This window comes from Pseudopodoces humilis, chromosome 13, assembly GCF_049639895.1.
Source record: "Pseudopodoces humilis isolate 2021_Gansu_Grassland_sample_001 chromosome 13, ASM4963989v1, whole genome shotgun sequence".
Classification (NCBI taxonomy): Eukaryota; Metazoa; Chordata; class Aves; order Passeriformes; family Paridae; genus Pseudopodoces; species Pseudopodoces humilis.
The window spans coordinates 4,411,588-4,435,335 of record NC_142212.1 but is presented as its reverse complement, the minus strand read 5'-3'; the positions used below and the strand labels follow the sequence as shown (position 1 = coordinate 4,435,335).

At 48.5% G+C, this 23,748-nt stretch overlaps 1 protein-coding gene across 3 annotated transcripts in view; it reads right to left on the bottom strand.

Moving 5' to 3' along the window:
* Positions 1–2,629: 2,629 nt before the first annotated feature.
* RBM6 (RNA binding motif protein 6) overlaps positions 2,630–23,748 on the bottom strand; it is a 57,668-nt gene continuing 36,549 nt past the window's right edge. For 2 of the 3 annotated variants that reach the window (XM_088061916.1, XM_088061917.1), the window contains exons 7-23: positions 18,895–18,969; positions 17,273–17,333; positions 15,762–15,830; positions 14,406–14,657; positions 13,744–13,904; positions 12,925–13,022; positions 12,394–12,436; positions 11,759–11,819; positions 10,731–10,822; positions 9,904–10,059; positions 8,951–9,040; positions 8,187–8,276; positions 7,284–7,556; positions 6,664–6,738; positions 5,961–6,058; positions 4,623–4,734; positions 2,630–2,913 (exon numbers count right to left, since the gene is read on the bottom strand). In XM_088061916.1, coding sequence (XP_087918042.1) covers positions 2,788–2,913; positions 4,623–4,734; positions 5,961–6,058; positions 6,664–6,738; positions 7,284–7,556; positions 8,187–8,276; positions 8,951–9,040; positions 9,904–10,059; positions 10,731–10,822; positions 11,759–11,819; positions 12,394–12,436; positions 12,925–13,022; positions 13,744–13,904; positions 14,406–14,657; positions 15,762–15,830; positions 17,273–17,333; positions 18,895–18,969 — 1,932 coding nt within the window. In that variant the 3' untranslated portion in view covers positions 2,630–2,787. The remainder of the gene's footprint in view (positions 2,914–4,622; positions 4,735–5,960; positions 6,059–6,663; positions 6,739–7,283; positions 7,557–8,186; positions 8,277–8,950; positions 9,041–9,903; positions 10,060–10,730; positions 10,823–11,758; positions 11,820–12,393; positions 12,437–12,924; positions 13,023–13,743; positions 13,905–14,405; positions 14,658–15,761; positions 15,831–17,272; positions 17,334–18,894; positions 18,970–23,748) is intronic. The other variant, XM_088061918.1, reaches the window with a different exon arrangement.

Genomic DNA, 23,748 nt, shown 5'->3' with positions numbered 1-23,748 from the left:
GGGCTTTTTGTACACACAGTTCCATTCATCCCAACCTTAGTGCTGGTTTTGGGTCACCCCAGTCCTCCTCCTCCTGTGTGTAACATCTGCACACCAAGCAACTGCTCACAGGGCTTACCCTGTGAATTGTTCCAATTCTCTTATTAGGACCTTCCAAAAATAAAAATGAATTGTAACTTGAGGCATACCCATCACCACAGGATGGCACACAAGGCAATGTGCTGAACACAGCTACAGCAGAAGCATAGTGGTGAGTAATCTCTGAAATAAAAGCAGAATACTTATAAGATATAAAGGTAGCAGCAATTCAGCTATGGCTTTGGGTCGCCATCCTTTTAAAAATATTAAAGACATGAAAACCACTACACCAAGGATAAATAGTTGGGGTTTCTGTATCACCAACTACACTGTTTTCCCATAGAAAACTATGCTGTTTTCTGGTTTGCTGCTTCTTTGTAATGCTTTTAGCTTCTCACTCTATTTGTCTGTTCCAGGTTGTGAATAACCTCGTTCCAGTCACCTCAGCCCAGCCCCAGTGGAGGACTCCATGTCCCCTAATCCTGGATATCCCCCTGCAGATGCACAGCATGGGTAGATGCCATGCCTATGGAGAAATGTGTACACACATCTTCAAGGGAATACACAGGAGCTCACTCTGGGTTACCTTGGAGAAGTGGAATTTGGAGGATTCAAGTCCAGGGGATACCTTGATTTTCCATGGGCTGGCACCAGGATACTTCCTACAGTTCAGGTCCCCAAGCCACACAGATTTCCCCAGAAATCCCACACTTGTGGGAGCAACACTGTGCTGCTCTAACCTCTTGCAACACAAATATTCCTGATTTCTCATAAACACTTACTATGATCACCAAAATAGTAGAAGCAAACACACCAAGGATTTCTATGATTAATACAACTAATGGGAGGTAGATCTACCACCACAGACAGAAAAAGGATTTCTCTCGATTGGAGACAGATACATCCTGCAAGTAGATATTTTTAATTAATTTTTTTCTCATTTTCACAGCAGTCTGTTCCTGCTCCTCTTGTGTTCCTGACTTAAGCCCTGGCAATGGGCCTGCAAGGAAAGTGTTGTGCTGCCTCTCCTTTCACACAGGCACATCACAGACTAGAAGCAAGCAAGCACACGACTAAGCCAAGGAACATACATTATTTAGTGTGGTCCATCTGTCCAAGGGAAGCTGCTCTTACATTTATCTAGTTTATTATCTTCTAATTAATCACGTATTATCATTCGTTAACAGGCTTTCACTAAGATGCATGTACCCACTTAGCAGATTAATAAAATCAGCTAATGGGTACCCACATTTGGCAGCTGTAAAGGCTCCCTCTGGTTGTCTTGGGAATGATGCTCTGTGGGTGCTCATTTTTGGCACACCCAGGTACCCGACACACCCAGCTGCAGGACAGCCTGTGCAGCAGCTACAAATCTGCACCCAGATTCCCCATCACAGTCATACTTCTTTTCCCCCTTTGTGCAAGGATAATTTCCAGACTTGACAGCTCCAGCTTGTTATGCCACCACCACTTCTCCCTATGTGGGAGTTCATCCCCAGGAGCCCATCACCTTCCTCACCCATCCTTTACAGGCATGGGGCTCCCAGGGAGACTGGAGGGCCTCACCCCCCCTGTACTCACCAGCACCATGCACGCCTCCACCACCCCTGGGTGCAGCACCAGGGGCCACAATACTGCAAACAAGTCCTCCACACTCCTCTGGCATTGCCAGAGACAAGGAAACACAGCTTGGACAGGTCATCTGCTGCCTTTGGAAGTTGTCAGCTCTTGCAGGTGGCTCTTCACCTCCAAATCCTGCTGTCTTCTGCTTCCACATCTGCTTTCCCTTCTCTGGGGTATTTGAAAGCAGTGTCAGGCCCTGCTCTCTGCCAGGTGAACAGGAAGGTGGTGGTGGGTACCAGCTCTTCGGGCATGAGATCTGCTCCCACCAGCCACAGCCATTGGCATCATCCTTATCCCTGCACGTCACACTCACCCTTGTCCCCCTGCTGTGCTCACACAAACAAACTTTCCTGTGCTTTGGTCAAACTGTCCCTACTACAAATTCCTGCCTCCACACCTCCTGGGGACAGGCCAGCAGCACCTACTGGAAAAGCATGGTTATACCCCCACGAGGGTCCCCACAAAACACCAGATCCAGCTCACCCCATGTGGAATGTTCTGCCCTGGTTGGAAAGCCCAGACAACACCCAGCACTAATGAGGTCACCTTCAGCCATTAAGCTCTTGCTATTAATTGAACCCCAGTGACCTCGTCAGTTGCCAAGATGAATCCCACAGAGATCACTCCTGCTCCTGAATTCCTCGCAGGCCTTGGGTCCTGAATTCCTCACAGCAGCTGGGATCTCCTGCTCCCAGCTCCCATCCTGACCCACAAGTACATGGCACCAGGGGTATCTGTCCCTGAGCTGACAGAGAACACGCTGCAGGACAATGGCACCACTGGTAGGGTCTCCAAGCTACCAAACCCATTCCAGTCCCACTGACACAGCTGCAACTCCCCAGTGATCTCATCAGCAGAGAGCAAAACACGATGGGAATCTTTCAAAGCACCATGATTTTAAAACACACCATTTTAGCCACAAAACAAGCACTGACAAATTTTCAGTTTTATTAAAAAAATTCTAGCAGCAAAACCTGTAACAATTCAAAAAACAAACAAAAAAATAAAGACCAAACCTTCAAAGAACATGACACAGAGAGAAAGAGACGGAGATGGAGAGAGACAGATCTGGGGTTCCTCCACCATTCACTCAAGTTCCTTATAGCGGGCAAACATGACCCTCCGGACAGCGTCGCGGTAGGTCTCGTTGGACTGCCTCTTGGGGGGCTTCCCTGGGGCCCCCAACCCAGGGCCCCTCCTCCTGTTTTCTGCCTGCAAACAGACACAGCTTGTGTTAGTGATTTCTCCTCCCATAAATAAAAAGCTTCCCTGGGCAGCTTCAGCACTGCTGACTGCTCCCATGTGGATCCCCGAGCAGAGGAAGAGCAAGCGCTCCGTGCTCTTCCAAAAGCTGCTTGGGAAAAACTATAGGCCCTTTGTGGGCAACAAAAGCAGCCAGCAAATGCCCAGGGGGAATCAAACCCCAGGGATCAGCTGTGAGGAGCACACAGAGGAGTGGGCAGCCAAGGGTGAGCAGCCAAGAGGCAGCACCGGCAGCCACGGGCGAGCCAGGATGGGAAGCGAGCAGAGGAAAGCACTGGCGAGAGCTGGGCTCCTGGGGAGCTGTTTGCAGCTCGCCTGCATTGGCACAAGCTCAGCTGTTCTCTCTAACAGAGCTCCCATGGGCACTGGTACCTCGCTTGGAATTTCAACCAGTTTTCAAGGACTGGCTCTTGCAGCCAGTATTATTCAGCATTATTCAGCAATACCTGCCTGGAGTTAGCCCAGAAGAGCAGGCGCGAGGCTGGAAGTTTCTCTGGCTTTTCAGTCCAACCTACCTGAATACCAGAGATCTCACCAGTTGGCCCAAGGGATCAGAGTTGTGTGGGGTTGGCATGGTCACATGGCTTTGTCCAGCTTGACTTGCAATTGAAAGGCAAGCAAATCTCTTCTGGCCTTTCTATGAACTGTACGGGGGCTGTGTTTTGCCATCAGCTCCCCATGCAGATGGGGAGCCCTGATGGGAGTTCAGACCTCCCAGAGCGCGGAGCTGGGGCTGCCTCTTGGCAAAGCTGATGTTTTATGGGCACAGGGACCTCGCTACAAGGACTGAGCAGCAGCTGAGACTGGTTCCTGCTGTCTGCACTGAAGAGGGACTCTTGCCTCATGTATATGGGCTCAAAGCAAACATGCGTCACAAAGCCTCAAATATTTGCTTTAATGATCTACTTGACTGCAGGCTGAATGTCACCCTGTGAGCCCTGCTCCAAGCTGCCTGTCCCTCAGCAGAGCACAGACACCACAGCACCCAGCCAGCCAAGAGCCTGCCACCAGAGCACAGCGCTGCTCATGTGGCCCTGGGCAAGGCAGAGCAGACCCTGCCCCAGGCTGCTTCCCTGATAAACGCTCTGCAGTAATTTAAGGTTCTCTGAGAGCCCAGCCTGTCTCAGAAGGCAGGATCTACCTGACCCTGCCCATCCCTGACATTCTTTCCCAATGGGTCTCTACTCCTCGTCAGGTGCCATATATTGGTATTATCTTCTGATATCCACAGTCTGCAATGGCAGCAAGAGCCCCACAAGTGCTAAGGAGAGCAGACAAAGAGCATCTTGGGCCCCATGGCTTTGGCTGTGCTCACACCTCCCCAGGGGAAGTTCAGCTTTTTCCCCAGCTCACATTGCTGCAGAGAGCCGAGCTGGTGACCTGTTCAAACCCCAGCCTGACTTTGAGCAGGTACTAGTGAGACGCTCACACCCTTCCTGCTCATTCTATTTTCAACACCTCCAGATCCATATAAATTCTAACCTTGTTCTATGGCCAGCATACAGCCCCTCCCAGTCTGCAAAGTTCATCAGTGCACACATGTTATTCCATCAAGGGGGTGCTGAGATTTGTAGCCTGACTTGAACTCCCTCCAGCTGTCCTGGGAAACAGTATAGGCTGCAGGACAGTGGTGTGCTTTGAAAGGCAGGAAAACTCACCTCCAGTGGCGATGCTGTGCCCTGCTGGTTGTGGCCAAAGCCCTTCTTCCACCCTGGAGACTGCGTCATTCGGTTCCCTTTGTTGTTACTGTCAAGCCTTGGGTCATAGTCACTGCAAAAGAACCAGAATCAATTGTCCAGTCTTGCAGTGCTTCAAACACATGCCAGGGATTTTCAGTTCTGCTAACAGCACCTTCATGGACATTTCAGCTTCTCACGTGGAATATCCAAGTTTCTTGCCAGAAGCACAGTGCCTAAGGAAACCACCACGGCGGATTCTGCGTGCAGGGCTTGCACACCTCTGACTGCAAACTTCCTTGTCCCACCTCAGGGGAGTTGCCCTCACCAGGGCACAGGAAATGAGCTCAGACTCCAAAATATTTACTGTGTGAGCAAGCCAGGAGCCTTCTGTGCTTGTAGTTCCTAGTTAAAGTCTTAGCAATGGCAGGAAAGCAAAGTCTAATCCCTGCTGCTGTTAGATCTTTCCTTTCTCTCAGTGCTCAACAGATGCAGTGTTGATTCGGACACTCTTTCTCCCACCTCATTACTCATCCAAGACCATTAACCAAAAGTCAGTTTTGAAAACCTCTCAGCATAAAAGACTCTTCCTTCAGACAATTTCTACTTTCTGGCTGCTGGTGACACTGCACACAAACTGTTTTAGTTTATCTATAGCTATTCCAGGAAAACAGAGGGAAGAGAAGATGTGGATGTTTAAACTGCAAGACACAGAGGAAAGGTCTCCTTCTGAGGTGCTGTGCCAGAAGAAAACAGGCACATAACCAGTTCTATCTTCAACACATGCCTGGCCGTTCCTCAGCCCACTGAACACGCGAGCTCACAGCAGGCAGGCCTGTCGAGAACTCCACACAGCACGCACTTTCTTCCTCCACCTACTCTGAACGAGATGGAAACAGCTCCCAGCGTTCTTCTGAGTCAGGGAACAGATGAAACACAGCTTTGCTCTTTCTTTCAATGGCTAGATGCCAGGACAGGAGGGCAGCAAGTGCCTTAAGGACGATGTGGATGGGAACAGGCTGCATTTCGTTCTCTGTGTCCAGCCAGACACACTCAGACCCCCATCTCACCCCTCCAGCACCAGGCAGCTTTGCACTGCTCTGCCCTAAACCCTTGTTTCCACCCCAGCCCTTTCCTGATCTCTGCAAGATGTCCTGCAGTACCACAGGATCACACTTTGAGTAATTCTGTCTCTGTCTGTCTGGCTGTTACTTTGCAGATCTACCCCACTGGACAATTCCCAGCCTTGGTCTGCCAGCAGCACACATCCCACCCCAACATCAGCATCCACAAAGAGATCTAACCCAGAACAGCCATTACCTCTCTGAGTCACGGTCATATCTGAGTCGTTTCCTCTCTGGTGAATCCATCTGTTGGAATTTCTCTCTCCGGTCATTTCCTTTATCTTTATGCCTCCCCTTCACAACAGGAAGAGCAAAGTAAGTACAGGAGCTATGAAGGAGTCAACACTGCAGGAGACTGCTCTGCATCCACGTCTCATCTCATGCTCAGCTGGCTGGAATGCTGTCCTGGGGGCTCACAAATACTGAATGCTCACATCCCACAATACACTTGCTCTGTTCAGATGCCATCTGTTGGGCTGACCCTGACCTGTTGTTGCAGCCTTACAGCTACTGCACCAGGAGTGGCTCTGTGACCTTCCAAACAATAGACAGGTACAGCTCTCCTGTCCCTGGCCAGGCAGCAGCAGCCCATACACCCCATCAGTTTTAGATGGAAATTTGTGTCCCACTTAGCCCAGAACCCAAAGGCTGGCTTGCAGGACAACAAAACCATGCTCAGACCCTTCTGTGAGGAGCGAGATCCGAGCTTAGAAGTCACAGAACTACCTACAGATCCCCATGCAGAGTAAGCCCACAGCTCACTTTTGGGAAGCATCTGATGCCTGGTGCCTAAGTGGATGCCTGCTGATACCTGGTGCATAAGTGGAGGGTCTTCCTGGGAACACCGCCCCCCCAGTGCAGAAGCACAAGCAGCTGCCTGCCCACCACCAGAGACACACCTCACGCTCTCTCTTCTCCAAATACGCCAGTTCCTGCTCAGATCGTTTAATCTTCATATGAATCTCTAGGTTTTGCTGGAAGAAGGAAAAACAGAAAGCAGTGTCAAGCAGGGAACACAAGCTGTCAGGGTCATCTGCTCCACCCATAAGGAGCACAGCTAAAGCAGCATGCTCTTGTACCTGCACTATACCAAGCACAGCAGCCTCTCCTGCAGCCCAGACTACCTGCTCCCCCACAGAGGCCTGGAGCCCTTCCTCCCTGCAGTAAGGAAGGCAACCAGTCCTATTTAACCCACGTGCAGCTTGGCTCTCCTAAACGCAAGAGCTCAAAGGCAGCACAGAACATGAGGGTGCACATGCCAAGTTCCTACCGCTCTCACACTTGTGTGTGCCAGCACCCCACTCTCCTCAAGCCTCAGCTGTCTCACTACAGCTTACAAAGTCACACCTTGATGTTATAGCACTACCAAGGCAGGAACAAGCAGTTCACACAATGCTTTGAACACAGCTCTTGCCTGCTACTGTGTCAATTTCAGCACAGCTCTTCCCACCCAACCACTGCATTTCCCGTGCAGCTCACAAAGCCAATGAGCCAACGGCAGCCCCCAGCTTCCCCACACCTTGTGCAGGTTGGAAAGCTGCTGGTGCTTGATGAGCACTTCCTTGTTGGGAAACTGCCTCCTGCACAGCAGGCAGGCCAGCTTGTTCCAGTCAGTCAGCTTGTCGTCGCTGGCCTTGGCCTTCCGCGGCTGCTCCTCGCGCGGTGCCGGTGGGTGTGGGGGAGGCGGCAGCCACTGAGCCTGGGACTGCTCCTCCTCTTCCTCCTCCTCTTCATTGTCGCTGTCTCCTCCATACTCTCCCAGAAGTCCTATCAGAGGGTTCACCACTTTGGGCTGAGGGAAACAGAGAAAAGTGTGACAATTTGTAGCATCAAGCCTGCCAGGACAGCGGAGCTTTGCTTCCCTGACCCATCTCCCCGTGACTACTGTCTCTGTTCGAGTCCAAGAGGCAGAGAGCTGCTTCCCAGCAGCGCAGGCAGGGAACAGAGAGGAGCTGGCTGGCTTCTTTCCCTTCACACTACAGGTTGGAAGCCCTTCTGCTCTCTAGACAGGCTGTGCTTTGGTGCCAGGCTTTTCCAACTTGCCACACACCTGAGAGCACAAGAAGCCAACCGAAGCAGTGGCTGTTTGGCAGCGAGCTGCTGTCACTCACTTCCTCTAGAAATGGGTATCAGTGAGATTTGGCCTTCCTCAGCCTGGAGGTGGCTGGAAGAGTTTTCTGCCTTAGGACTACTTGAGTGAGATCCTGCTCAAATGCAGGTACCAAACTTCCATGCTAGAAGCCCACAAACAAGGTCAGACTTAAAAAACAAACTACCTTCCATCCCCAGCACTCCTTCCTCTGGCATGAGAAACATCTCTGGCAGCTCTGGCACTCACAGTTGCAGCCAGGCTGTGCTGAGCCTCCTGAGAACTGTATCAAGGCTCAAACAGATCAAAATACAGTCCCATGGAGATACTTACTGGGGCTGCACTCTCTTCCTTTTTCACTGAAGGAGGTAAAGGCTTTTTAAAGACATCTTCTGCAGAGAACTTCTCCTCTCCAGTCTCAGTCTGAAACAGTCGAGATCAGGTGTTAAGATTGCCATAGCATGGACTCAGAGCACACAGCAGCTAAGCACTCATTCAGACAGGCCTCCAAGAAAACCAGGTGGTTGGCAGAAATGAGGTGATGGTTTTGGTAGGAGACATTCCCCTTCTGGGGAATGCAGAGCTCTCCTGGAGCCATATCCGTGATTTCAGAGACAGCTGCAGCAGCTCACCATGCTGTCCCAGCCCACCCCACTCTCAGTCTCTGCTACACTGTGATGCTGACAGTCATGCCTCATATCAGAGAGGGAGCTGAGGCAGGGCCAGGTCACATTTGAGCACCTCTGTGTGTGCACAAAGGACATGAAGACCAGGTTCAAAGCAACCCCCACTGCCAGACAACACCAATTTTCTCTGCTGTGACTGTGGAACAACATATGGCCAGGCCAAGCCAGCATGGGGGGGCTTCCAGGCTCTTCTTTATCCTGGACAGAGGGCACCAGAGACTGCAGTCAGCACTGCAACAGGATGAGCCTGTGATACTCAGCTGTGTGCTCAGCAGCACAGACAGTAGGCTGGGATGAAGCTTCACTTTCACACATTTTACAGAGAACTGGGCTGGAGCCCTGGACAGGCTCCAATTTAGTGGCTCATGAGTTACTTGCACTTGACCAGGGAAGACAAGTGTAACATCTCACCAGGCCTGTGCTCTCATCCTTCTTCACAGAGGGAGGCAATGGCTTTTTGAAGACATCTTCTGCAAAGAATCTCTCCTCTCCAGGCTCATTCTGAAAAATCCAAGACTTGGTGTTAGGACAGCAACAACACAGGTATCAGAGAGCACACAGTGCAGCCAGGAAGCCACTTCTGGGCATCCATGGAAAACAGGCAAGTGGGGAAAACAACAGAATGATTTACTGGAGATGCTTTTACCCTCCATTCAGACAGGACCATGCTTCTCCTAGGTCAGTGTCCCTGAAAGCCTCTGCACCTGATGACTCCTTGGCTGGCTTGTTACCAGCCTCAGGGACAGTTACAGCCCTCAAGTCCCAGGTGCCCAGGACTGGTTCCACTGAGCACATTCAGACCAAGAGGCAAGAACACAAAGTTTCCACACTGGTGGCTAAATCACTTCTACCAACTCTCCTGGCATTCCTCAGGCCCTGTCAGTATCACAGACCTCAAACATCACTTTGGGCAGCTACTCCCAACCAGCAGCTCCCACACTGGGAAGAGCAATGAAGGGTGTTATCTTGAGACTGGGGGGCAGAAACTGAAGTTAGGGGAGAGCTGAGTCTCCATCATCATCTGAATTGGTGTGTTTAAATGTCTCCGCCAGTTTTTTGTTGTCTCTATTACAATAGTTGGGTGCTTTCAGCAGAGTGAGCAAAACATGTCTCAGTTACCTGGATGTGTCTGAATCCTTCAATATAAGGAAGGGATGAGAAGCCCTGGATTCAATGTAAGGAGAGAAAAATTTTGGGAACTTACTCCCTGGCTGGACAACCACCATGCTTTTTTCTGGCTGCTGACCCCATTGTCTTCTCTCACTGTCCCTGCCTTTCTGAATCCACCAATTACTCTCTATTTTTTAACCTCTCTTCCATCAGCCTCTTGGCTTCAGGTCATTCTGATGCCTGGAGGTAGTTACCTTAGCAGAAGTACTTTTCCCTTTGTCCTTTTTGTCCCTGTTGTCCCTGCTGTGTGACTCCTTCCTGTCACTTGTCCATTCTTGGCTCCCATGCCGCCGCCTTCTGCTCTCCGTCGGGGGTGGTGAGGAGGGTTCCCGATCTATTGTGACTTCCCTCTGAAAGAGGCATTTGGAGCAGGCTTAGCCCAACCCCTGCAGTCTTCTCACTGCTTGCTGAGCTGGGGAGACCAGCACAGTAAGAAGGGACTGCAGAGGGCAAGGGCTTCAGAACTTTGATGGGGCAGAAGACAGCTGACCACAGCCAGGTCACCAGAGCACTGCCCTGCTCTCCCACAACGTGGACATACCCAGGATCATGAGAACAAGATTATAGCTCAGAAAATCTCTGCTGATGGCTCTTTTTTGGCATCCTTACAGCTACTGCTGGCTACAGTTGTGAAGCAGAGACCACAGATGAAAACAGAGCTCTGTTCTCCATTCTCTCTTACAGACAGTCACATATCACATGTCTACAACAAAATTTAGCTGTGATGCTCTGCCTGTAAGTATACTCAAGGAAAAGCAGACCAAAAACCCTCCAAAGACAGGGCTTCAGAGGCCAGAGGCAGCTACAGCTGGATCAACACACAGCTTATGGGTTCTTAGCCTCTCATTGGTATTTTGCAACTTGCATCTCTTTCACACAGGTCAGAAGACAGACTAAAAGACACAAAGCTGCCTCTGTACTGCATGCTGGCTTGTCTTGAAGATCTGGCTGCAAAATCCCTCCAGTGAAGAGCAGTTTGTAAGAACATATTGCATGTAAAGCTTTCTTCCCATGCACTCACCTGAGTTCTGGGGTCATAGTATGTCCCAGCTATGGGATCATAGTAATTCCCAGTGTCAGGATCATAAATGTATGTGGACACATCTGATGGTGCTGGAGAGAGAGAGACAAGAGTTAGCACTACAGGCTTCCAAAAGCAGAACTTGCCTTTTAGAAAGACAAAAGCATTAACAAATATTGAACTGCTAAATGGATCAAGAATGGAAAAAAAATCTTTTTTTTTCTCCTGGCAAGAGAGGTATGAGTATCTTCATATCACTTGACCTACATAATCTCTTCTTTAAAGAGTAAGAGGGGTGATAAGTTTTCACAATTCTGTTTAGGACTCTGGCAAAACTTCCACATCAAAACAAGAGCTGTGCTGAGATCACAAGACCACAACACTTGGTCATGAAATTCAGTAATTTCCCTAAGAATGGGGTAATGAGTATCTACATCCACCCACTCCTGTGAACAAGGAAAAGCTGTTTTCTCTCAATCCTGTTTAAAGTGATGACACTCCCCACATCTCTTCCACCCCATTGGTGCATGAAAGCTCCTGAGAAGAAAAGAGAGTGGATTATTTCTACAGGAAAAGCCAAAGGCCTTAAGGGTAGTAGGCCCGTAATGTCAGGAATGCTTCTCATTTCCAGAGAGTCCTTTGACAGACCTCAGAAATGCTATATATAAATCACTAAAACAATCAGGAGTGCTCTTCCAGCTACTGGCACTGCTGCATCAAGTGTATTTTCTTCTGTCTTCTCTAGTAACTGCCAGGCTGATTTTATCCCATCAGTTTCCCACAACAAGGAAAAATAGGCAGCAAGTTTCCTTTATCTGCATGTAGTTTCACACAGTGAGAATAGAGAGAAACACATCATCAGATAGGAAAATGTGACTAAACAAAGTTGGCAAAGGAACTCACAAGTGGGTGTAGCAAACAAACCTACTCTTAGCCTTTAAAAATATTTTTGGGCTGATTTCTACATGTCAGTGCCCTTTTAAGGAAGAAAAGTCTCCACAGTAGGAGTGAAGCAGAGTTTAACTTACACTGTGCTCTGGTGCGTCTCTGTGATTCGCCACCTCTCCTGTCTCTCATGCCCCTTCTGCCCTGGAGTAAGTGAACAACACAAACAGGTCAGAGACTCTTTAACAAACATCATATTGCTTCTTCTCCCTCTGACAGGCCCAAAGTTCAGGAGAAGAGCTCATTTAGCCATCCTAAACAGAGCACGAGCAGACACAGCTTTTCATCTGCAGAGCAATGGACAGTGTCACAAAGCACGAGATCTCTGCAGCTTCCATGAGGGCACTCACAGCAATCCGTATGGAAGCCTCCACCCCATCCAGTATATGGGAAGAGTCCTGCAGTCTAGTAACAAACACTAAGGAGACATTCACTCTGGGAACTGAGATCAGCCAGCAGTGAAATCACTCTATAAAGTGTGGCATCAAGTAACTTCCTCCAGCAGCACTCACTTGCACTTCTATGCACATGATAAACAGTATGAGGGACACAGCAGCAGTGGGCACATTTGAGCATTAGCACCCCATCTTCAAACGTGGTGAAACACATTCTGCAGTTTTTCAACAGCCCAAAGAGAAAAAGCCTGACACAGTCAGGCCCATCACCCTGCAGTGCTCCCTCCCTTTAAGCAACCTGCAGGGAAGCTGTGCAGACCTACCGGGCCATAGTAGGAATTGTCACCATGCTCCCCATAGTCATTCCTGTTGAGATAAAGGTTGCAAGTTAATGGCAATTTGGTTTTACATTAACCTCAGTATATCCAAAATGATCAGCAGGACCAATAAAGGCAGAAAGACCATCTTTACTGGCCATATGTTGGACTGCATCCATCCCAGGGGACAGACTTGGCAAACCACTGTCTCCACAAGAAATATAACTCCACTCTACTGTGTCTACAAAGATGAATCTCTCCACATGTTTTTTAAAAAGCTGAATCCACTAATTCCTGCAGGACAGGATTTGATGGCTGGACAACAAGATGCATTATGATCAGTAATCCCATTCTGCTCAACCACTGAAGCTTCTTCAAGCTTCAATGCCTTCACTTCTCCAAAACTTTTTTTTTTTTGGTTGTAGGAACATCTGTGCTAATTCCCATGCCAAACTTTAAGCACCTGCTCTGACAACAGCATTCTAGCCTCACTGTACAGCATGTAAAGGACAACCCCACTGCCTCATCTGTCTGTACCTTCTCCTCCCTGTGGCAAGATTCACTTCCAACGTACGCCCATCAATGCAGATCGGGGGATCCAGGTTCTGCAGTATCTTTAGCAATCTCAGCGCCTCCTGTAAAAGGAAAAGGAATATCACTTTCCATGAGAAGGAAACAGCACATTTTCCAAATCCAGTCTGCCTGAAAGGAATGTTTTGTGCTCAGCAGGACAAGAAACACAACACTAAATATCGAAGTGTCAGTATTTAGGATGCAACAAAAGGGATAAATGCAATGTGAGGTTCTCTGTCATATGACCACTTACAGCAGCCAGCTGGGGACAGCATTCTCCTTGGGCTGCCAGACAGTGTGGCACTGTGGCTGCTGCTGCCCCAAAGTGTTTTAGTAAACACCCTCTGGACTAACATCAAAGAACAGCTATGGAATCTGGGAGCCACCCAGTCAAAGAAAATGTGAACCCTCCAACATGGGACAGTCTGTTAATTTTAAGATTCTTGCCTTCTACAAACAAAAACTATTGGATTCAAGTTCTCTGCAAACAAAATAGCTATGCAAGAAGTGTTCAAGTTTAGAGTGTCTAAAAAGAAATGTACTGAGGTGAGAAACTCAATCAGTGTCACAGCTTGTGACAACAATCAATCTTTGACTCCTAAAGCCAGAGAACAACAGCTGTAACAGCGAAATCCTGTACCTCGTCAGACAAGCAGAAGAGAGGACTTGCTTCAGCACAGCAGCCTCACAAGCACAGAGATTTCCTGCACTTCTGTGGTTTCTTCACTTCTACAGCTATCAGATGCCAACAGATGGAGCAGGTCAAAGCAGGAAAGTACTTACAGCATGAGATTCCAGTTCGATAAAGCCATAGGTCTGCCCCATCCGCCCAGCCTTGTTCTTCATGATGCGCACGCTGGACGTGGACAGACGCACGTACGGGGCCAGGAGCCCCACAATCACCTCTGGGGGGGTGAACCGAGTGATTCGCTTCAGCATAATTGCTGAGAGACACAAGCAGGGAGGTGGCCCGAGAAGAAAAAGCAGTGAAAAAAAGATAATTCAGAACCAAGTTTACTGTGACTAAACCCACTCAAAGCAAGAGCACAGCTTCTTGCAGTTGAGTTGCAATGCCATTGCTTTTTTCTCTCCACTTTGCAAGACATTCCAGTTATCACCTCCAATTGCTAACCTTTCCTTCCCAGAAAACAGAATAGAAGTAGTCACTTCTCAGAGTTCATCCCAGGGTAACCGCTGGCCCAAAAGACTTTTGAAGCTGTGCTAAGTTAACTGCACCACCCTAAAGCCAGCTCAGCCTGAATTAATTTTCCTAAAGGCAGTTAGTCAGCACCTTTGGAGCTGGACAGCCCTCCATTACTCTACACCATGGATTTGCACAACATAGAAATAGCCTCCAGAGGTTTTAGTGTAATGCTGCCCTTTCTGCAGATGGCCTCACAGAGTGCAAGCAAGAGGAATCCAAAACTGGTCTTTGTGTCACTCACTTCTGCTTCCTCCACCATCTGGTGGTGTGGCTTCCTCTGCTTCCCTCTGAGAGGGTGGCTCCTGGTGCCGGTCCATGTCCCTTCTCTTCTCCTGTGAGGGCCGACGCTCTCTCCCTTCATCTCTCTTCCTTGGCTCCTGTTCCTGAGGCTGACATTCCTGCTGTGGAGCAGGAACTGAGGGCTGGAGAGGCTGCTTTGGAGATCCTGGTTGACCTGACAATTCTTGCTCAGGTGTTTCAAGCTTTGTCTCTGCTATTAGAGAGGAGAAATGAACTGGTTTCACATAAGAATGTTTCAGCAGGTATTTTTTTTCTCCTATTTTCTGGCCCTTGCAGCAGTGCCCCTTATAAAGGACAACCTGTATTGCCTGTTGCATATCCACTGTCTTAACACTTGGCAGACACAAAGCGTGTTCAGGGACTGTCATCCTTCCATTGCCTTGTTTTGTCTTGGGCTGCTTTACATAACTTTTCTAGTCAGAGACAAGAGGCTTTTTGGACTCCTTTTAGGAGTGGCTCTTGCCTGAAAAAACAATAATCGGGGATGGATTCAGACACATTCCTTCCATATCCAGGATAACATGTATGGCAGTGATATCCTTACTATCCATGATGTACTCCTGATCATCCACAGCCAAGCAATATCAACTAGTAACTGTCACCCTGTTTATATGCTAGAGGAAAACTGGGTTCAGACCACCCTGAGAGAAACACATCCATAGTACAGTCACAGATCTTATCAGGTGCCTACTGACCACAGCTAAGGCAGAAACAATGTGGGAACACCCTGCCCCCCCAGTCTAGCTATGCTATTCAGAGAACATAAATCCCAACAAGTTCCTGTGCTTGAAGGCCTCTGAATGGTCTGCCTTCGCTGCAAAAGAGATCCCTACCTGAGCTTCTAACACTGCTGAAAAGGGAAGCCAAATCTGTGAAGCTGCAAAGACAGATACCATCAGCCCAGCACCTGCTGCTGAAGCCTCTTCCCACAAAGAGAAGAAAACGAGGGTGCAAGACATGGCACAGTGAAGCTTCCCTCTTTAATGTCCCTGAGAGCAAGTCCCTGATCTCATTCTGTTTGGGCAGTGGGCGGCATGGCAGAACACACGACAATTTTGCACACAACTGTTGGGAAAGCTGCACAGCGCCTTGCTTGGCTGCCAGCACAGCTCACCTTGGACAGGCTTGCACTCGTTTGTCTGCAGTTTGTAGAGTGCAGAGTTTTGGCTACAGAACCTCATGTAAAATTTGCATATGAAACCAGTTTGCACCTGCAGATGTGAAAATTGCCTGTGCAAATCACACAGACATGAGCACAACTCTAGAGACGGGGAGGGCAACTGGGCAACTCTCTTACTGAATTCTTGCTCAGCCGATGTGTCCTCTCCCTCAGCACCACCTCTGGCCTCTGGGCCTGCTCTGCTCCCTGTAAGAGAGGCACACTTAAGTCCATCAGTCACATAGCATGCCAGAACTCATACAAAGCTGCAGTAACCACTGTAAATGCCTAGAAAGTTGTTTTGTCTCACCCAGTCATAGAGAGGTTACCTTATTGCACCCTTTCCCAAGAAAAGCAGGTCAGTAAGAAGCATTCACCACACTCTGTCTCCACAGCAGATTAAAGACTCTGTTTAATTTGCTCCTGGGCAGCTTCATTACAACCCACAGCTGCGTTGGGCCAGCTGTGTCAATTCTGCCTTCCCAGCACTGATGGAGAAGCCACAGAGCACGGAAAGCACAACCACAGAGACAGTGCTTCAGTAAATAGAAATCTGTGCATCAGCAGTTGATGTATTGCCCTTCTGACTGGGGCAGGATGGCAATATGTGGAAGTCTGCTCAAAGATACAGAGTCAATGCTTACACAGTGGCTGGAATGCACAAGCAGTGCCAGAGGAGGGTTGAGGACTCACTCGTGGCACTGCGGACCCTGGTGCTGCACCAAGGGATGGTGAAGGTGGGCACAGCCATCATCCCAAAGAAATCAGTTCCTCAAGGAAACGTGTTTTGGCTCTTGTGCTCTCTCACCCCAGAAATCAGAGGTGCTGGTGGGGTGAAAAGAAGCTCCCGGAGAACTCCTCATGTATTTTTTACAGCCAGCAAAGCGAGTTCAGCAATTTGAATCCTGGATTCACCTCTAATTCCTCTCCTGAGAACAAGTGATAGGATAAATGGAAATAGTCTCAAATTGCCCTGGGGGAGGTTTAGATTAGGTATTAGGGAAAAAATCTTCATCGAAAGGATGGCCAAGCATTAGAACAGGCTGCCCCAGGAAGTGATAGAATTACCACCTCTGGAAGTATTCAAAAAATGTGTAGGTGTGGTGCTTAGAGACATGGGATAGTGGTGGGCTTGGCAATGATGGGTTAATGGTTGGACTTGATTTCAGAGGTCATTTCCAACCTTAATGATTCCATGATTCTGTGATCCTCATCTGAGAGTCTCAAAAGTGAGGCAAATCTGAGTCTCTGAGTGACTAAAACCATGCAGCTGCACCTTCCAAGGTGGGTCGAGGAGAAGCCATCTCACCTACAGCGAGCAGCAGCAGCTCACAGTCCCAGAGGACACACAATTATAACTCCCTGGATAAAAGGACAATACCAGACAATAGGAGGGAAAGGCTGTGGGCAGTAAGATACCTTTCCACCAAGCCTCAAGGAGCAGAGAACCTAACTGTGACCCACTGCGTGTAACATTCTTAGTGTGGACAAGCAAAAAGGGTCTAAGTGAAGCAAAACTAACAATCCTCCCACACACTGCTCAGCTAGTCCACCAACAGGGATACCATGGGAAACCAGAAGAGAAACTTACTTGTCCAGGGTAGATGAAACTTTTAACCAACCACACTCAGGGGACCAGATATACTCACCATCTCTTGGGAGCTTGCAATAGGAACAGGAAGATCTGTAGCCCACAGTACACACTTTACACTGCAATGGAAGATGGAGAGCATGAGGAAGTCGTGTTTTGAAGGCAGTGGGTACAGCCTGCTCCAGAATTCCAGACTCTGCAGAGTGCTTTCAGAAAGTAGCAGCCATGAAAAAGTTACAGTGATGGGCAATGGCAGCAGGAACCTTTGCTGGAATTGCAGGTAAATGCTCATATGACTCACAGCTGGGTTTGCCTTGGGAACAGGGCTTTCACACAACTTCTGAGCACACATTTATTCACTAGTCCTTGAGATGGGACTCTTCTGCCTCTCAAGTGATGCTGGAGCAAAAGCTCCCTGCTAGGCACAATTTTGATTCAAAGGGTTCAAAGTTACCTTGGCATTCTCTAACCTGAACTCACCCCTCAAGCAGTGACAAAGTCCTTATCTGAGCTGAACTATAGGTAGTGATGTAATTTGGAGAGTTAATGATGAGGTGGCTGCTAACCAAGAGGCAGAACTGAGCAGGCTTGGATGGTTATCCCACCTAGAGCCACTGTGGGGAGAGCCAACTGCCCCATTTTCACAGCTCTCTCCAAACATAGCACTCCTGACTTCCTCCTTAAGCTCTTTGCAAATGTATTGCTTTTGTTTTATAGCAATTTCTTCCTATGACTGAAGCCTTGTGGATGCTCTGGGGCACAAGAAATCTCCCTCAGGCCACAGCTACATACAGCAACAGTGGGGACACACAGTGCAGCCATCTCAGTGCACTGAGAGCTGTATGAAACTGCTGCTTGAAACTTGTGTCTCCATCTCTGGAGCGCTCCAAGCAGAGATGAGGCATGGAGCAACAACTCTGCTTGCAGCTGAGTGCATCCAGTCAGCTGGATGAGGGTCTCTGTAGCCCAGGGTGATCAAGATGGGACTCTAATTAGAACCAATCCCTTCATGTCCTGCTGCAATCTCTCAGCCTGCAGTCAGTGGGAACGTAGGCAACAATCCTGTCCTTTCTCCAGCAATCACCTCCAGCCTGCTGCAACCACAAGTTCCTGTACTGGAAGAACCCTGGGGAGGGCACAGGAACAAACTGACCCTTGGTCAGCTGTGCCTTCCCAGAAATGGACCAGTTCCAGCGTGTGCTAGACTTGGCTCATGCTGCCTAGGCTTGGATCCATTTCCATGCTTCCTTCCCTGCAGCACTTACTACAGTCACAGCTAGACCACAGGTTCCTGTGTGAGGCAGAGGGGTGGTTACACACATGAACCAGAGCAAAGCCTGTTCCATTCCGGTTGGCGGAATCACTACCTCATTGTGGTTTTTAAGGAGAAAGGATCCACACGCTATTTTCTCCCACATTTTCAAAAGGAACCACAGCATAGGGACAAGGCTGCTCTGTGCATAAAGAATCTGGCTACCTGTACCAGAGCAACATGGATGCAGAGATGGGACCACAAACAAGCTAGGCAAAAGCACAGTTTAGAAGGGGCATGAAATTCAGGGTAGGTTAATTACTCTGAGCTTACTTTGGTCACCAAGCAAATATCCAGGACTCCTCCGAGCTGCCACTGCCATGAGTGCCAGCAGGGGAAGCACAACACAGCTCTGAGCACATACTTACACGTTTGCAGCGCCAAAACTCTGGGCACGGAGTGTATTCAAGGGTCACTTCTTTGCCACCGATGGTAAGAGTTCCCTGTTGAGACAAGGGGGTAAATGACGGAAGTGCCCAGCACACGCAGGTCACTCAGAGGCAAAGAAAGGGGTGAAAGCTCTGGCTCCTAAAGGTTTTGCAAGTGAAACAGGGTGAAAGGGGGAGAAAGTCTCCCAGTTCAGTTAACTGGAGCTTTGCCACGGATGTGGGAGGGAAACAGCCTGCTCTAGCACGCAGCTTCAAGGCTGTGTTAGCTAGCTCCAGCGGAACCAGGCAGGAGAGGCCTTGCCACCTCCCAGGAAGAGCAGAGACAAGTAACTAAAGCGGGAAATTGCTTTAACCTGCTTTAGTCCAGGTGCTGGCAAGGGGCAGCTGGACAGGTTCCCTCATGCCAGCCACCACACCAGGCTGGCCTCAAGGCAGCTACTCAAGGAGGAATGCGTGGAAAAATCCTCTCAGGTGAGAGAATATTCATACTTGGGTTAGTCTTCATGCCAGTCATGAAACCACGGCTTTTCTTCAGAGAAATACACCAGAAATCTGCCACTTGCTCTGCAGCCAGCCCTTCCTTGCTGAGGCTGGCCTCGAATGCCTGAGCAGCAGCACCTGAGGGACTCCACTGCCCACAGATACACTGCTTCAAGATCCACAAGTGATGCTTTGGAGATGTGCTAACACACCCACAAGCTCTGCTGAAACGCAGATAAAATGGGTCAAGGTAGGTATAAGTCCCCTGGCTCCTGCCTGGAGCAGCAACGATTCCTGGTGACTCCCATCTGCCACAGACAACAGGCCATGCCTGGGCACACAGGATGCAGGCAGGCCAAGTCACAGGTGCACATAGCCATGAGACATCTCCTGTCACTGGAGGCACTGCCAGACCATGCAGCCTGGATTCCCCAATACCATAGTTTGAGACTCAGTATCAATAAAGAGACCCAGACCCAGGTCTGTCAGGAGAGCAGCTGCCTGATGGCACACACACACAGGTCAGAGAGCTGTAAATGGTCCCAGCCTATTTTGGAGACCTCTGCCGAGTCAGAAGTTTCCCAGGTACTCTGACCCAGTAGCCTCACCATGCAAAAGCCCCCAGTGCAAACCACGAACATGTGAAAACAAGTTCCCCGAGTTATTATTCAGAAGTCATGATACACCCATGCATACACTGCTCTGCAGAACGTGAGGGAAATGCTAGGGAATATGCAAAGTGGGAGTGAAGAGTTCATAGAAGGGAATCACTGAGTGGCAGTACAACAATCCTTTAACTCCCACGAGAGAACACAGCAGGGTTCCACCACCTCCCCTCTTTACATCCTGCCTTTTATGAACCGAAGCCATCCTTTCCTACCAGGCCTATGCTGAACACTTTCAGGGGTTCCTTTCTGCCACCCAGCTGCTCAAGCACTGCTTTCCAACATGGATTTGCTTTTGCCCGACAGAAAGCCGAGCCATTCCCGGACCTTGCTGAAGGTTGGTGTGTGCACCCAGAGCACATTCCTGCATCTTTGGAGAATTTGCTCAGGGTCTATTCAGAGCAGGGAGCATTGCTCACTTTACCTGTCTACAAGAGGCTTTACACCCTCTTCAAGGCATGTAAGGAAACACAAGGTGAGAAGGGGAAGTGGAAATCAAGGCTGCCCCACTGGAAATGCTGGTCCCTGAGACAGACATGCTCCCTCTCCCAAGCAGGGCACCCACCACATACTCAAGGAATGGGCAGTGCCAGGAGCAGGCTGGAAATACCCATGGGTGCCTCAGGAAACATTGAGCAGAGGCAGGAGGAGAAGGCAGGGTGCACATCCTCATGAGCCCAGGGAAGTCCATGGGAACAGCAGCCCCTCAGCAGGCAGCTGCAGCCCTGCCTACGAGCTCAGGAAACAAAAACTTGATTAGAGAACATCTCCTCTGGCAGGGGCAATCCATCACAGAGCTTCATCCTTCTATCAGCCATCGAGGACAAACCTTGCCAGAAAGTCTTAAGATTATTTTTGGTTTTATGGAAAATGGTATTTAAGTGCATGTTGTGCTGGTGGTGCTGGTCCCTTCCGCAAATTCCATTTTTGGAGGATGCAGAAAGTGTCACTTGCATAATTACTCCCTGATTTCCCTAACACCCTGCTGATTGCCTGCTCACTTTTTCAGCAAGCTCTCTCTTACTGATTTCTTCTTGATAAAGTAATTTTCAAGGTTGCAATCATCATTTAACTCTCCAAAATGAGTCTTTCACTTAGGACACACATTGTCAGGATTCAGCAGCTTTGAATTCCACATTCTCCCATTTTATTACTAGATTCCATCACAAATATTTTCAGAACCTTTATTTCCTCTAGTGCCTGTCTCCACTTACTCTTCTTCATCTAGATCTTCCTCTACTGTGCATAAATTTCTGGGTAATAATCTAAATTTCTGTCTAATTGAGCAGATTTCAGTTGAGCAAATCTTGGTGAAAGGACAAAGATTTTCTGAATATTTCAGGGAAAAGTGCTAGGAGGGGAAAAAAATGGTAAGCCTAAAGTATGCCACATAATGTGTCTGGCACCATATCTCTTCCACATTCAGGCATTTTATCCTGGACTTTTTCATCAACCTGTACTATGTCTGTTAATTCCTCTGTATTTTTAATACCCTGTACTTTGGAGCAGCTTGGCTTTTTCTAAGTCAGAGTGAAACAGAAATGTCTCTCTGGTCTTCCCAGTCAGGAACCTCCCCCTCATAACTAGCAGTAAACACAGAGTTGACTCACCAGTGAAGGGTTTAAAAGGCAGCACAGCCTTGCAGTACTAGGACAGCAAGCACTCAGCCATGGAAATGCCCAGATTTCCAAGGGCATGAACAGATTCTACTGTTTTCTGAATCACCAAATTCATCAAAACAGAGCATCAGGCCTTTACTGCTGGGAGCAATGATTTGTGCTACTGTTTGATACCTTTCAAACACTGTTATACAAGGATTTTTTGCTTAGAGGTCATTGGAGATGCAACACTGAATTCTAATCTAAGTGATAGAACTCAGTCCCAGCCAGTTCAGCCACTAAAAAATCTGCCCTATGGCCAAGTATGTAAATACCCCTGTCAGCACACTGATCCATGGAGCAACCCTACCATGAGCTGGTCCTAAAGAGCTGTGCCAGGAAACCATAAAGCCTGTTTGTAGAGAGCACACACAGTGCAGCCAAGTCTCAAAGCTCTTTACTGAGCAGGGACATACCCCACAGGAACAGGTTGCTTTTAGAGGGAAAGAAAAAGGAGAAAATCCCTTAGCCATGATATCCACAGGTGATGCAATCCTTTCGAAAGCACTTTGAAGACTGTGTCAGCAGGGCACGAGGCTTCAGCAGCAAAGTTAGTTTTACTAAAGCAGTTTTCAAGCCTTTTGTTCCCAAAAGAAGCATTAAAGAATACCAGGAAGGTAGGCCTACCAGTGAGAAAAAAGCCAGACCACATCATGCCCACTTTTGAGGCTGGGTTTAGCTCACCTCTATTTAACCCTGTTTGTAACAGCACTGCTTTGCACAGAGCCCAGCCTGGCTCTGCAGGTACATGAGCACTGAGAACTCTGATCCTGCTTCCTAGGGAACCTATGGAGCTACTGCCAGGGCCAGGAGACAGCTTGCTGCAGGTCAGGCACTGCACAAGCCACCGCTTCAGCTGCTTGTCTGTCAATTAGCATTTACAGTTAGCACGCTGGGATTTTTCATGCTTGTTGACAGCCTTTTAATGATGATGACTGGGGGTTGAGGAGGGGGAGAACTTGCCAAAAAAGTATCTCTTTGCTCTCAAGACTGAGATGACAGAATAAAAATCATCAGTGTCAAAGCTTTTGCTAACTGTTTCTCAGAAAAAAAATTAGAGCATCCAAGAGTGACCTAGAAAATTGGAAATGTGGAAGGAGAGCTCTCAGAACACGGCCACTCCCTCAAATCAAACCAGGCTTCTGCTTTAACTGAATCTATCCAAACACTAAAACCTCCAGTAAAATTTCACTGTTGACCAACACCACCATGGACTGCTGTGGAGGCATGTGCTCCAGCTCATCCAGGGGGATGGCAACAGCCATCCATCCAGGATGCCACCATCCCAGGTCACAAGGAAGACTGTGAGTGCCTGACTTAGTGGAACAGCAATTGTCAGTGTCACCTTTACAGGTGACACACCTGGGGCAGCACACATCAGTTTTGGAATGGAACCAAGGCTCAGCTACCAAGCACACAAATCCACAAGGATTAATAAGCCAAACTTTTCTTCTTGCCTACAACCCCAAGGTGGTGCAGCAGGTGCCTCCACTGCAAGTGAACCATCTTCAGACACTCTTCAGCAGCTGGCTCATGCACAAACCAAAGGCCACATTAGCTAATTAATTCCTCATGTTCCTTGTGATCTGATTAAATGGAAAATATCTGTACCATGAACTGAAAGGTTCAGGTATCCTTCTTACTGAGTAATAACCATGCTGGAAGGCTGATGTGGTTCAACATGCTAAAAAGTAACTAAAAATACCATTTGTAAACAGATAAAAAAACTGCATACGAAGATTGTGACAAAAGAATGCTTATGGGCAGCACAGTAAAGCAGTCACATTAAAATACCAGAACCAACCTTGTTTATACGATGTTAATTCAGCCCTCTTATGCATATTTACTATAATTAGGATAGTTATTCAAAAATCAGTATACATCCGTCATTTAAAAATTATTTAAAATGATTAATGACAAGTGTTTATTGCCTTGGGAATGCTCAGACACTACCCCAGGAGGCAGTCTGGGAATGCAGTGGATGCCCCTGGTCCCAGCAGCACTTCCCAGAATAAAAAGCTCTTACCATC